General features: G+C 41.0%; 1 protein-coding gene across 1 annotated transcript in view; it reads right to left on the bottom strand.

The window, feature by feature from the left end:
• nr3c2 (nuclear receptor subfamily 3, group C, member 2) overlaps window positions 1-15,735 on the bottom strand; it is a gene marked incomplete at its 3' end in the record, with an annotated part of 60,970 nt that overhangs the window by 1,769 nt on the left and 43,466 nt on the right. The window contains exons 3-6 of the mRNA XM_079220293.1: window positions 15,013-15,129; window positions 11,324-11,656; window positions 9,486-9,630; window positions 5,432-5,562 (exon numbers count right to left, since the gene is read on the bottom strand). Of these exons, the coding sequence (XP_079076419.1) occupies window positions 5,432-5,562; window positions 9,486-9,630; window positions 11,324-11,656; window positions 15,013-15,129 (726 nt within the window). The remainder of the gene's footprint in view (window positions 1-5,431; window positions 5,563-9,485; window positions 9,631-11,323; window positions 11,657-15,012; window positions 15,130-15,735) is intronic.

Raw genomic sequence — 15,735 nt, 5'->3', positions numbered from 1 at the left:
CAACGGTGCTTATGTGTGTTGAAGAGCTTAATCATTTGTCAACTAAACCTCATTTATCAAGAAGTTTGATCAATGACCACAGCTCTTAAATTACTCCAACCTTCATTCACACCATAATGATTTGGATGGTGCATTTAAAGTAAAAAAAAAAGGCTGTGTAATGAGAGAGATTTAGACAGACGTGAAGAATGAGATACGGTAACTGCACCACGAGGATGCATCGAAATGTCTGCAATATCTTTCTCTCTCCCTGTGCAGGAGAACAAAGTCACAGATATGGACGTCTGCCAAAGCTCCTCAATGACATTCAGCTGCTGGCGACCAGATTAAAAGACACCTCGCTTCACCAAGAGCACACCTCAAATCAGTCTGAGGAAACGCCCTCAGTTGTCCTTCAGCCAAGACTTAGATAGAATGATAGACTTCTCCTAAGACGACCCACAACATGACTTTGTCGACGGTCAGAGAAGTTTCAATACCGCTACCTAAGCAGCCGTAGCTATCTTTCACAATGCTGGTAATCAGTGTATGTTTTATGATCTTTATTTTTAATTTTTAATTTGACAAAGTAGTGTACCTTCATTTGTAATTTGGTAATTAATTCGATGTATTAGCCAATAACACACATACATTTCTGGTTATTTACCCATAAACAGTTTTTCTATGAACTTTCCAGAAACGTATATCACAATATAACATCATCATGTACCATGACAGAAGATTGTATCCACAACGCCCGCTCCGGCGCCAGTTTTAATAAGTGAAAATGGATACAGATTTAATCATTCCAAAAAAATATTGCACAAATTCTGTGGAATAGGGAAGTAACTTCTGATGATTTTCTCGACTAATCGTTTACTCTTAAAATCACTTTAACCTTAACAATCATTCAGTTCCATGACGTGTCCCAGTAAGCTATTCGAGTGAGCCAGCATGCACCTCCTGTAAATGGACGCAACCATCATTGTTATTAAATCCACAGTCAAATTGTCTGCCTTGAAAAAAGGTCAGCTGTCGTCACCAAACGCAGTAATCAGGCCTCTGGGACGTCACGGCAGGCTGAATGTGTCGAAAAAACGTGTCTCATACATTTTCATCGTGTTTTTGAAACCTTACAAAAAGTATCTTTTACGGCAGAATGTGAAATTGTTGGCCCTAATGGTTTTAAATGACCCCCCCCCCCCCTTTAAAAACTAAATCATGTGCTTTCTTCGGTACGTTTGAGTACGGTCATTAGCAACACTGGCAACAAGCCGTAACTGGCAGAACCTGTTCTGAGTTGAGCGGAATCAATAGCCTGAAGCAGAAACCTGCTTGTCATGTCAGCTTCCTGAGAACGGATCATTGTAGGTCAATAAATCTGAGAAGGTGTGTTTGTCTGACTTCCTCCCGTCCTCTCTTTCTATGTCTTTCTCTTCACCGTGCTTCGATGTAGAGCTGGGAGAAAATTCAATATGATAATATTGTCTCTTAATAGACATTACAAATCAAAATATCATGAGACACAACTACATTGTCTAAATTTATAATATTATATTTTAAAATCTGATCATGTTGCACTAAAGTTCTTCTCTTTTTTTCAAGTATTAAAAATAAATACATTTAAGAAGGTTTTCGCCATATCCACAATCACCTGTGATGTGGTGCAACGGCTGTGATTTCTGTGCTTCATATCATGGGCTGATATGATGAGAACGTGCTAAAACCCAGGACTGCATTTGAACCTTTTGTTTTCCTCCCGCTGACCCACATACGCCTTGATTATAAACCGACCTGCCATTAAAGGGCGTTGCCATGACCGGGCCACAAAATAGGGCATTCATACCAACGCGATCGGTGTCAAATGGGTGTTCGCTGCAGGTAGAGAGCTTCTTTTTTTTTTCTCGAGCTGGCCATATTTTAATTTTATGCAGCTGTACCAAAAGCCCAGTAAAGCTCTTTTACTAATGCACGCAACAAGAGGCGAGCATAACTCGTGCAGTTTGGAGATGCCATGAGCAATGTCGTTCACGGTCATGCGGCTTCCTGCTCTGGGTTGCTGGTGCATACCAAACAGACAGGGTGGCTCTCGGTTCAGATTTAACGCTGGGAATTCTACAATTAGCATGACTACAGTAACTAACAGGAACAATCACCCAGGAGAGTAATGACTGGTAAGATTACACATGATTACAGTATTGCAAAACATTCCGGCTGTTGCGTGACTAACTGTAAAACGTGTCACACCGCATGAACCCATCACCTGGGTAAGCATACTGTACACTCGCCCCACCTGGAATGAGGCTGTTTGGTAAGAGAATGATTGAGATAATCCGGCAGTACTCTGTCTGTCTAGAGGTGAAGAGTGTAACTGGCTTGAGCAGGCCACTGCTCCTGTTCCAAATCCAAACAGGGTCATGAGACACCACAGGCTCAGTGAAACCTTAGCCAAGGTCAGAGAGGAATAACAGCCCTTCTCTCTTTTCTATTCATCCCTCTCTCTCCTTCTCTAGTTCTCTCTTTCTCTCTCTCTCTCACACAACATTTTTTAAACCTGCCCAAAGGCACACACACACACACACTCAATGACTCTGTAGTACTTGCTCAGCTGACAAGTTCTGACAACTCTTCTGTAAACATTGACGCCGCTACTCCTTCCACGAGGTCCTAGCATTACCTTGGAATGACTATAACGAGGAGAGCCTCGGAAAAAATCCAGACACGGACCGCTTTAAGTGCTTTTGCTGGAATCATTGTCGAGCCTCCATACAGTGGAGTACAGTTGCTCACAAGCACAGGAATTTCTCTGCTGCACATTACAACTGCTGAATGATTATTTTCTTCCCATCCCTGGTATTTTCCCTGCTGTATTTTGACTAAATCCAATAACCAGAGCAGGTTGAAATTCCCTGTTTCAATGCTGTATGCCAGTTTCTTTCATCCACACCCTCTCCTTCAAAATTCCAGCCCGGGGTTTGAAGGAAGTAAAGAAAAATAGCAGGTCTTGGAGAGCTGCCTGGCGCTTGACTGGTCTTTATTAAGTACAGCAGGACTCTCTGGAAAATCTCCAGAGGACCAGCGAGAAGAGGAGAGGGAGGCCATGGCAACAGAAGGACCAGCTCTGCCAACTCCCCTGTCCCTTTGTATTCGGTTTCTTTCTCCCTATAGCTATGCACCTGTTTCTTTCTCACCAACACAAGCTCTCCCTGTCAACATTTGTCTGATTTCACTCTTTAAATCTTCCTTTTCCCCCCCCCTGGTTTCCCTCTCTATACTCTCTCTCCCTTCCTCATCTCTTCCAACATCCAATAGCTGAAGTCCAGCTGGAGCTCCCTGCTTCCACATGACTCAACAACACTGAGTTTGTGTCTGTGTTCACTCCACCTCTGTACTATGAAGCCAGAGCCACCTTATACCAGAGATCAGGGATAGATTGTAATGTGTACAGCTGGAAGTACTTCACAATATATTTTTTATTTTTTACACTACTCACTACTCATCCAAATTATACCCTTTATTTCCAACATTTAGGCTTAGAAACTTAAGAAATTTAAAGTCTGACCTATTTTTTAAACTGTATTACAAAAATGCAAGTGGGATTTGTTACAAAAATGTCTGGGCTTCACATTTTATATAAATCTCATCTGATAACCATAACATTAAAACATTTGAATACTTATCTTTGAATAAATAGGATTACATTTGTCTCATCAATCAAACATGATTAGTTCAAAGCCACTGACATGTCTGTGACATTGTCTGAGCTGTTTTGACCTTTTAATTGATTGTAATGCCAATGGAACTATAAACTCCTTCTATGGTCACTCATTATCACTCATTTTGGATTACGGTGTAACCTAATTGAAGAACTTATAATGCTAGGATGAAGTTTAGTTTCACATGGCTGAGTCCAGAATTCACATAGCACTTTTAGAGGCCTCGGTAACTAAAAATGAAAAATGTTGCCAATGAATATTTCTTCTGATTGGCACTGGTGTTGACGTTTTAAAGAGTTTGAAGTCTGTCCAGCATGCAGACTCTTCAAATAGCTTATATATAATATCTAACATCTATTGACACAAAGACACTCACAGATAAAGGCCTTTCATTAAGCATATGTAAGTATAAAACAGCAGCAGGTCTCTCATGTAGTTTTTGTTTATAGCTGCGAGAGGGTGTGGGCGGTGAAGTTATGACACAGCTGCCGTCACGGAACCTTTAACTGTTACTATTGAACTGAAGGCAGCAGCTCACAGGGTGTTGAGGTGGTGGAAAAAAACTGTGCTTTTAGTTTCCAACTGAGCTTTGGAGTCCAACACATCCTCCCTGTAAAGCTGCAGTGCCTGTGGGTGCTGTTTGGCAACAAGGTTAGGCCTTCTTTAGTGACTGATAGACATTGTCTTTATCCATGGCCAATTAAAACAATATAAAACAGAGTAGCTTTTGCTCAGAGAATGTAAAAAAAAAAAAAGGCACTGCCCCCCTTTCTCTGTTTGCATAAAACGTGTTTTGCTACACAAACAGGTGCATGCAGTATCAAGTCTATTTCCACGCTTCTTATGCATGTTAGCGGATTACCAGGAATGATAATCTAACAGACTTTAAAAAGACACAATTGTGCCAGGAATGTACACGAACATTGCCAAAGCAGTCTCAAGGTGTGCGGTGGATGAGGCAGAACACAAGAAACCGTATCAATACGCTTCCTGTGGTGGAGGAATGAGGGAGACGTTGAGTGGCTCAGGCCGTTACAGCCGTCGCACCTTTGCCTGTATGTGGCGCAAAGACAGAGAAAAACACCTCTCCTGCTCATAATAAACTACAGATTATCAGAGGCCTTAAAACATCTGTTGATTCTGATGAATCCTGCCTGCACCGCCATCGTGGTGGAGTCACGGTACACAGAGTATCACCTATTCACGGGACACGTTCTCACAAGGAGTTCGTACTTTCAAAGAGGACGACAATGTATTTGGGTTGACTTTGAATGCAGCATCGGAAAGAAAGGAGCATCCTCCTCTCAACGTGCAGGAGCTATACTTAAAGATAACGATGTCTGCATGGTTACTTTAACTCAGATACTCCATTGCAACAATTGCCGTGACATGTGGTAGTTGCTGTCACGCACAAAGGTCTAAAGTGGAATTAAAGAGCAGTCTCTATTAGTAGTATCGAGTCTGCACACCTAATTGCCAGGAAATGCAAGTGTATTACATCTACAGCATTCATGGTATGCGTGTTAGTCAGTTGGAGTTATGGATAGCCTGAAATCTCACTTAATTCTCCCTTGGAATTGATGTTGACAACATAATGTTTTTTTTAAATATATATAAAATGATTTCCAAATGACATTTCATTATGCAGTAAGTAATTTGTGCTTGCGGGGAAGAAAAATAAATAATATATAATGAATAAATAAGTGCTGTTGCAGGGCCTGTAGCTTACTGCCTACCTGTGCTGAGAAGCAGAAGGACTTTCATGGAGAGGTATTCATCATAGCTCAGCTGCAGTCGTAGAAACTCCTGGCTCACCTGCCTCATGCCCAGACACAGGTCGTACATGGCCGACTGCTGCATGCGGTCCCTGGAGAAAGAAAGGGAGGAGGGAGGGGGATGGAACAACAAAAAATGTTTTAGCTTCACAATAAGTAGCATTTCTTTCAGGACAATCCACCCTCAGTCTCATTTTATGTCATCATTTTATGTAACTTACTTGAGCCCAGTGAAACTATATTTCCACACAGTGCAGAGGAGGATCCTGCTAGTCTGGGCAGACTAAGAGCAGAATACCAAATCCACCCGGATTGCAGAGCTCTGCATACAGTATCACAGCACAGATGCACCACTTTCCTACGAAAGACCCCATATCTAACCCCATCCACCAAAGAAACATACTTCAAGAGGATGTGTATAATTCAGCACCTTCACGTTGAAAGAAATGACACGCACATGAACATATGTTAACTACACAGAGATGTACATGATTACTCAACAAGTTTACGTGCATTGATGTGTTGAAAAGACATCATTAAATGTGCTCTGCAATTGCGCATGCTTGTCGTGCATGACACGTTCTCACTACGCCCCTCTCTCTCTCTCTCTCTCTCTCTCACACATTTTATCAGCAAAGTAACCTCGGTTACGTCACGACTTCACAAAAGCAGGAAAGAAACATTATTGGGGATGAAGCACGAGCCAATCACAAATGTGCTCTGCAGATGCCACAGATTCGGGGGAATCTCTGACTTTAGATGCCACTTCTCTTCGCTATAAATCACTATCGCATTGGGACGGCAGTAATTAAACACAAGTGGCGTGGCTCGACTTGAAAGAGGTTGACATTTTTCCCACAGTACACCGAAATCACCGCGTCATTACATAGGCAGTGAGGGTGGAGACTTCGCTCTGATAACAACTAGACTAAACATTCTTTGGAGGGGACCAGAAGCAGCCAATTGGAAAGGTGTGCTTATTATTCAAAGTAAAGCACAAGACCGATTTTACAGTATTTACTGTATGGCTGCGTCTGTCGGCCCGACTAAATAACTGATAAACTGTGACAACGTCTGGGTGAGGAGCAGAGCCGTTTCCCTGCTGAGCAGCACTGTGGATGTGAGCAGTTTTGCAAAGTGCAGCATAACATCATTTGATACAACTTTGGGCTGGAGTTTCTAAAGTCCACACACGTCTCTCTCTCTCTCTCTCTCTCTCTCTCTCTCTCTCTCTCTCTCTCTCTCTCTCTCGCATTCTCTTCCTGAAATCAATTTTGCTGAATCACTGCCCAAAATGAGCTGCTGGTTTTGGGGAGGAAAGAAAAAAACTGGCAGAAATCTCCCCTTCCCACCTTCTCCCTCTCTTTGTATCTCTCTGTCTGGCTCTCACTCTGTTTTTCTCTCTCAAACTTACTCTCTTTCTCTGTTTCTATGCTAAAAGATTCAGAAAGTAGCAGAGAACCGAGGAGGAAGGAAAGTTTCAGCTTTGGCTGGAAGAAGCCAGAAACATTTAGTTTGTTCAGAAAAGTATGTACAAACCAAACACTTAAAAGTCTGAAACTGATCACCATTACTCATACCCGCCACACCTTTACAGTCAAATAGTGTGGCAACATAATTGTATTGTTCATTTTTATTTTCTAAAGAGAAAGGTGAGGCACATCAAAAATGATACTTCAGCCTTCAGCTGTCTGAATGGGTGGGCCCGTGAGTGTGTTTGATTGACAGCTGAGCTGGTAGGGGAATAGTGACACAAAATAAATAATCTTGCACCGGTGACTGCAGTTTTCAAGCCAAGGACAGTGTTTTGTTAGCAGTGGTATTGACGAATGAGGACGAGACTGAATGTGAGCTGACTGACATTTACACTTGCTGGTGAAATGTTAGCTGTTCAACGTGCTAATTATCTGCAAACAGACGCCATACGGGTATTTTTTACTGGTGGATGCTGATGTTGATGCGTATTACCAATGATAGAGAAGTTGCAAACTGATGTCTGTGATTGTAAGTGTTCAACATATATATATTAAAATGAAAGGATTTGACTGGCCACAGTTCTCTACACATAAAACCAACATTGTTCCGACTAGAAAAAAGGCCCAAACAAAGGATGCAGTCTCTTATCTTTTCTGTATTGTCTCTGCGTGCAGTAGAACTTACTGCCATATATTGCATTTACTTTCTGCCGTTACCCAAATGGCACATTAATTCAATCACGAGCGGGGGCCTAAAAGTTTTAAGAAAATAGCTTTGTTTATCGGTTTGCACATCAAAGAGCAAACGAAGGCTTGCTTTGTCTTGAGTGTAAAATGCACATCTGTCTTAGCAGTATTTATGCTCAATCAGTGACAAATTCCACTCTCAGAGCTGAGTGAGCGGACAGTCTATTCAATAAATGCCTTCATGCCCTGGGTCAATAAGCACTAAGTAGCTATGGAAACAAGTGTACGCTCTCCAACCCTCTAAAGGCTCACAGGACTCGGTTTTGTGTGCATTTTTGACAGCATTATCAACAACGGATAGACTTCTTTATGTTGACAACATGCTAGCAACACATCTCAGCCTGATAACCGGCCTGAAAAGACACAGTGCAGAAAGCAGTGACATCCAGACCACTCTACATCTCATCTACTCTGTCAGGTTGAGTACCGGGCCCATCTGTCGAAAAGGACAGGCATGCTGTAAAAGCATCACATCCAGCAATGGCAGCATACAGAGTAAAAATACATCTTAACTTCTCTGCAAAGCATACATATTACTCTGTCAGATAAATGCATGTGTATTTCACATATTTTTCTCTGTTAGAACGTATTCCAAACTGAACTTGCCAAATGACACAAACTATAAAGTCTCTGCCAGAAAATTGGATTTCCTCCAAAAGCTGTTGTCATCTCACAGAAGCAAACACATCATTCTCAAAGAACTGTGATCCAGTTGGCACTAAATTGATTAGAGGATCAGATGATCTCTGGTGTGGCATTCTCACGCTTTACCAACTGTACTAAGCTCACAGTGATACAACACAGCCTCACAGTCTGAAGCCGTGTTGCACAATGGCATTTGCGCTGCTGTTTATTTATTTGTTTATTTGGGACAAACTGACCCACTGACATTGACTTACACAAGCTATTAGTTGGAGCTTTTAAACCTGCCCCTGACTGAACCCGCTCCTCTACAGCGGGCTGCCTATTCTCATTTTTGATTAATTCTACAACATTCAATTCATCAGCGGCCATGCGCCACAGCTCCAACGAGAAAGGGGCCCACACACACACACACACTTCTTTTCCACTTGCTCTCCTGTTCCGACATATTAACACAGATCAAGTGGGCCATTGACTGCACTTTGATCGCCCGTGCCTATACTGCATTCAAAGAACTATCAAAATGTACATATAGTAATTCCCTGGGAAGTGCCAGAAATCAGGTGCAAGATAGGACCTTGTTTTCATTACACCATGACTTCCTAACAACAACGTCATTACCACCAAAACTCCTTTTGTCCCTTTGAATAGTTTTCAGGTATGTAAATGGTAAGCTCAAAATAACACGGAAGGAAAATACACTCCTTACTCTCCAAATTCCACTTGCAAAATTGTTGTTTATGCATAAATTTGCATCTGGTGAGCAGCTAAAAAAAGGCAGACTACTAAACACTAAGAGAAAGCCCAACTGTTCAACCAATTACCGTATCTGCTAATTAGCCACCCTGAAAAACAAATGATTCTTTCTCACATCTGTATGTTTGTGTGTTGGGGATCCCGCAGGACATCAGACAACATCAAATGTATTTTATATTATATATATATATATATATAAAAATATATTCTATTCACAGAAATGCTAAATAGTGTCCCTTAGTACCCCCTTATCTTTGTTACATTCTGAAAATAACATCAAATGTGTGTGACATAAAATATTTAACATTTGGACAACTGCCAAATGTCAGCACTGGTACACTTTAATAGCATCACAATGTGTGTGGGACACAGCAGATATGGAAGCTTGGACCTACTCGTTAAAGACGAGGTCGGGGGCAAAGTAGAGCATCTGTCCATTGGTGTGTTTGTAGGAGCGCCAGCTGAGGCAAAAGGAGGACAGACACATCCATGAGTACTGGATCAGGGTGATTTGGTCCTCAATGGGCAGGCCGCGGAAACCTAACACACACAAAAGCAGACATGGACGAAGCTGGTGAGAAAGAAAGCAAACTGACAATATTCACGCGTTGATTCAAAGCATTTGGACTTAATTAAGCACCGCCTTAAAATACACGTATTAAGCTGCATGTGTGTACCTTCATGTCTGCTCACGTGCACTACGTAGAGGTTATCTTTGCTACGGTGAGCTTTTTTTGTGTGGCAATACTTGTTTTGACACGATAAGCACGGAGAAGTATTCACCCATTCTTGTTTTATGCTAATCCCACAAGGCCTGCAGTTATTGGCGTGCTGTCTATGGAGATCCAAAAATAGAGTCAGATAGAAAACTTGCCAAACTCTCAATCAAACTCTGGCAAGAAACTCCTCCTCATGCAAAACGTAGGCAAACTGAGGACACACAAGTCACTTCAAGGCTTAGGGACTATTTTAGTCAATATGCATGTAAATCTGCAACATACAATGATTAAAAAATATATATATTTCTAGAAAAGGGATGTTAAATGCCCGGCTTGACAATGTGTATTCGTTAAAGGTTGGTTGAGAATCAAAATCTTTTATTTTTATTTTCCAGGCAATTTGAAAAGGTTCCTATCAGAAAAAGATGTGCTAGCAATGTTGCTCTCATTGACAAACACGTCTGAATTCCCTGCAAATATCCGGGTCGTACTGACAGTATTGTTCCATGTTGCACTGTGTGTTGGACCTCCTTATCCAAATGTTCGCTGAATGCAGGAGGTGGCATATCTGAAAGTCGAAGGTACTCATTTTGACCCTTGTGTCTGGCTCCCCTTCTATTTATACGCCCGGATATGGCAAGCAGACACCGTGGAGGTATCAAATATTTGCAATACAGCAAATTAAAAAGCCTCAAAGAGCTACCTGTGAGGCATCTTTCAATGTCTCCCACTGACTGGCATTTTAGGGGGAAGTTGTTGTGCTTTTTTTTTTATTCTAGTGCTGTAGTTGATAGGAAAAAATGTATGAGAAAGAGAGAGAGAGAGAGAGAGAGAGAGAGAGAGAGAGAGAGAGAGAGAGAGAGAGAGAGAGAGAGAGCGAGAGAGAGACAGAGAGAGAGAGAGAGAGACATCAGATCTTCTGTTCAACATAACATCTGATAACGATAATGTAAATGAGTTCTGTTTGGAAATCTTAATCTTGATTTGTTTTAATGGTTAAATTGGATTCCCTTCCTAATCTTGTTGAAGCTTTACAGGATCATTTCCTGACCTAATATTCAAAATGAAAATTCGGTGCCATGACAAAACTAAGAATGTTGCATTCTCAAAATGTAGAGATTTAAAAGATACGGACATGTTATCTTCATAAAACCCTGGTCCACAATAACAGTATAGGCTCACTGATGCTTTTACCACTTTCCATTTTCTTTGATATAAATACAACTGACAACATTTTAATTGTTTGATAATAATAAAGCCATTATTAATTAATATTTAAAATGTAAAAATGTATGAAATGCACCTGGTAAAATACATTGTATTGTGCTAAACATATAAAATGTATTGCATTTCCAAGCTATTATAATCTAATGAATTTAAATCTAGTAAACAAAACATAACTTTCTTATAATGTAATTCACACAGCGTATTTCCTTTACACATATCTGTCTAATTATGGCGTAAAAAAAACCTCCCATACTGCATTTGGGCCCAACGCTCAGCTGGTCACTAACCTGGAAGTACTTTGGCCCACTTCACCATGCGTACCATCTGCTTTCCGGCCAGACGGTTGAGACTGGACAGCAGGTGGTCGGTGGTGTCGGGCTGCGTGTTGTCATAGCCAGAGTACACTTCTTCAGGCTCAATCAGCTCCAACACACTACAGATGGAGGGCGGCAGAAAAGGTGTGACATGGGGCACCAGGGCATTGGCGGCGCTGGCGGTGAGCTCCTTCTCTGACGACAGGTAACCGCCTCCAGCGCCACCTGTGGCCGTCTGGCCGTCCTTAGAGCTCTGCAGGTCCTCGCTGACACCCTTCAGCTTCCCTAACTTCTTGGACTTCCGTGCTGTGGGGAACACAACAGCCCTCATTAACACGTTGGTGGCATTTCTTACATTCACAATCTGAAGTTATAATTACCATGTGACATACGCTGTGTAGGTATAATTAAAAGAACAAATATAGGTATAATATGCGGTATATGTGTCTGCTGTGTGCGTCGTTAACAATATATGTGTTTCATTTTAAATCAATGGGATTTTTGTTCTTCTCATGTCAATGTTAAAGGTCTGCTGAAATGGGTTCTAAATGGTGTGATGTAATAAAGTCCAGTAAAACCAAAGGCACATTATACTGTAGCACAATAACCATGCTTCATTTCCTGTGTATTGATTATTCATACACAGGTAGACGGGGATCTGTTAGGATGGTGAACAAGCAAAGAACACATAAAAAAAACATAAAGACAATTAAAGACAATTAATTAAACACACACACAAACAAGGTAGTTGTAATGTATATTTAACCTAAAATAAAGCATAGAATTGAATTTTACTCAAGTAAAACACAAGTACCTAAAAAGTGTACTCCAGTAAATGTGCTCAGTAACTTTCCACCAATATCGTTGTCACAATACTGGAATTTCTTTCTATGATAAAAGACCTTGAGAAAATCTCGATATTTGAAATCATGTTCGATGATACTAGTCTACATTGGCAGTAACATAAACATGACTTTATACAAGAAATTAATTCATAGAAGTATTTATATGCTTTACCATTTGGGAATCTGGCAGCTTTCTTTACTTGTCTTAATATCAAAATCCGATCCAGCCGAGCTCACATTTAATAGGTGACTCCGCTGCTACTCAAGCACTCATTGGCAACCTTAAGCTTTTATTCATGACTCATGGTCATCTGCTGCTTTTCAACACTCTATAACATTTCACGAAAAAAGATGTGTTTACTCCAGGTCATGATTTTGTGCTTGTAATATGCTTAAGTTAATAATTACTTGCTGCTAAGTTAACGTGTCTGTATCTGATTGACACATGGTGGATTGGTGGGTTTGAATGAATCCCTTTCAACCAAGTTGTTGGAGGTTCATGGTCAGAGGCTAACCTTCCAGGCTATTACAGCTGTAAAGCTAATGCCAGACTCAGTATCTAATGTGGGTTTCAGTTTGCCGTCACTCCCTTGTTGCCTCTGTGCTCTTCTTGGTGTATATTTTAGAGGAGTGATATTATATATTGCATGAGTTATACATGCCTGATTGATTGACAGCGTCAGTCTTTTGAAGATGTATTTTGTAGCGGCTACTCTTTTGCTCTGTTCTGCTCTGCTGTCACTGCATGTATACTGCTCCAAACAGCACTTCAACACTGCTACTCATATAGCATGTTATAAGGCCACCCCTCCTCCTGGTGACATCCACCATAGGCTCCTATTCCCCTGTGAACGAGTCTGTTTCTGTCACTCTGCTTTCTGCATGAACACTGGACATGCTTCAGGAGAGTGACGATGTCAATGCAAAGAATAATGGACTCTGTTGAAACTCTGGATTATTCAATCTATAATACATCCATTCCCCAGTAGTTTTGTTGACTGGAAATTAAACAAGAAAGTCCAATTCGGCATAACAAAAAAATGTTCGCACCTTCACAGTGCATTGAAATGGATCATAAAGAGCTTTTCTGGAATTTATTTTCCCAATCAGTGCTCATTGCTTTATTTTATGATGTACTATTAGAGATTCGGATAGTCTGGAGGATTAATGTGTAACATTCAAAGGCACAGGAAACAAGAGTAACCTCATTGCTGACATTTTTTTTGCCATTTTTGCTCTCATTATGAGCACTTTTTAACCTCATGATGAACACTTTAACCAAGCAAAAAACAAGCAATCTAACTGCTGATTTAGAAATCCCGCCCCAGATGAAACACATTTCATACTGCACTAACAATAGCAGTTCTCTCTTGTTTATTACGTTGCATCATTCATTGAATGTGTTTATTTTCTGTGAACACCTGGGTTTTCCGCATTTAACCCTGCACAACAACAAGTGTGTAAATGATCACCCTATACATGAAGCTCATTAGCATCATCACTTCATCAGAAAATAACTCCTATTATGGAAAATAAGAAATGAGATCCGTATTCCTGTCCCCATTTACTAAATCATTGCTAAGTTCATGAAGGACTCGAGCCGCAGTGAGCCTGAGATGGGCTTGGAGCCGTTGCTGTTGTGGGCCTGTAAAAGCCCTTCATATCTTTTATGTGATATTGGGATAATTAAACTTAATTTGACATGACAGCGGACATTTCTAGTGCATTTGCACACAACAGACTTTTCATAAGCCAGTAGCCTATTAGTGGACAGTACTTTAGATCATTCACAGAATCTCTCAAAAGTGCTGAAATATTTAGGATAAAGATATTCAATATTCACTGCTTTCACACTTTCATCTCATTGCATATCCGAATAGATACAATCCCTCAACATTTAGTGACACAAAAATGGTGCAATTTGTTGTATCACATTCCTCGGTAAGATGATAGTTAGCGGGGAGGATGAGGATAGGTGATGATCATTATGAAAAAAAATACTTCACAGTAATTTCTAGAAATGGTTTTGACAGTAAATCAAGGAATCTTGTATAATGATTACAGTGCACAGCAGCACAGCTAGTCTGAGTCTAAAGTCTGAGGACCTTTCCATAGGCATATATTAAATCCTCTTCCCATTGCTATGGCTCCACGTCATTCCAATTTGCAAATATTTCTCTTTGGATTAATTTGGAAGACAAATAATTCACTAACAAGCATGAAGCAGTCAACTCCAGCTACTCTCTATAACAGCAGCAGCAGCTGTAGTGTGCATGTTCCCCCTTTGGCCACCTTTATTTTAGTTAGTAATGTGACAGCCCTACCACATATTTCTATACATTTACATTCTCATTTGAATTTTGTATCCTTGGGGAGCATAACATTTGTAATTGAAATTACTCTAATAGACTGAACACCTATCAAGTATGCTTTTAGCCTTGTATATGCCACTCCGACCCTGAATTGGAATAAGCCAGTGGCAGTAAATGAATGAATTAAATTCCGAATTTCTCTCAACTACAGTGTCATCTTACCTCATAATAAAACACTGTAACTTTGTCAGCTGGCATCATATGGAGTACTGTAGATCTACACCTTCTGTAGATGCATGATGCACATTGTGCTCAGATATAGGCTACTATATGCACACCCATACACACAAACATCGCATGACTCAGCTTCCTTGGGCCTCCTGTGACGACAGCCAGACCTACTTTTACACATCTATCAGTTCTCATAGGCGGAGCAAGGATGACTCAAATGTCACATCTGAGACACGTGACAGGGCAAATCTGTAATCAGGGTGTGACTCCTCACCTCCGAGGTTCATCCCGGCCTGGAGACACTTCCGTACGCGACATGCCGGACAGTTTTTCCTTCGGATCTTGTCAATGATACAGTCATTTCTCCCGGCACACAGGTAGTTGTGCTGACCTACAGAAAGACAGGACACATTATCAGAACGATGGGAAAAAAGAATACAAAATAGAGCAATGAAGAGGAAGTTAAAGAAACAAGCTTATGTAATATGGAATCATATTTGTATGAATGTGATTCAAATGAACAGAAGTGAATGTTTGATTCTACTGTAGAGGCTGTTTTATAATGTAGGTCAACACAGAAACCCGTGAAATGTCTGGCAATATCAGAGATCTACATTTCACTGTGGAAATGATCAAAATTGTGATTATTCCGCTCTCACATTCTAGAACGCATGACTAATGGTGTATTTTACAGTATATGGCATGAGGGTATTAATATTCACCGGACCCAGGACACTGGCTGCAGCTAGACTATTCCTGACAGTGATGCTAACATGGCGAGAATCCCTCCTGCCTCCTGCCTAGCCCTTAGCTAAACCCAATGATCTCCCATTTCAGAGCGCTTCCTTCCGCTTCACTAGTTCTTCACTGTACAGCTCCTCTCCTCCTCCACTCTTCTCCTTCTCTGCGACTCCATCCCACTTTTTTTTCTCCCTTTTTCCACACGTCCGCCAGCCTCAGAGCGCCATACGCCCACACACAGGCAGGCTCATGCTCG

The sequence above is a fragment of the Taurulus bubalis genome (assembly GCF_910589615.1).
Source record: "Taurulus bubalis genome assembly, chromosome: 6".
NCBI classification, from domain to species: domain Eukaryota; kingdom Metazoa; phylum Chordata; class Actinopteri; order Perciformes; family Cottidae; genus Taurulus; species Taurulus bubalis.
The sequence above is the reverse complement of the archived record's forward strand: the minus strand, read 5'-3'. Positions and strand labels throughout refer to the sequence as shown.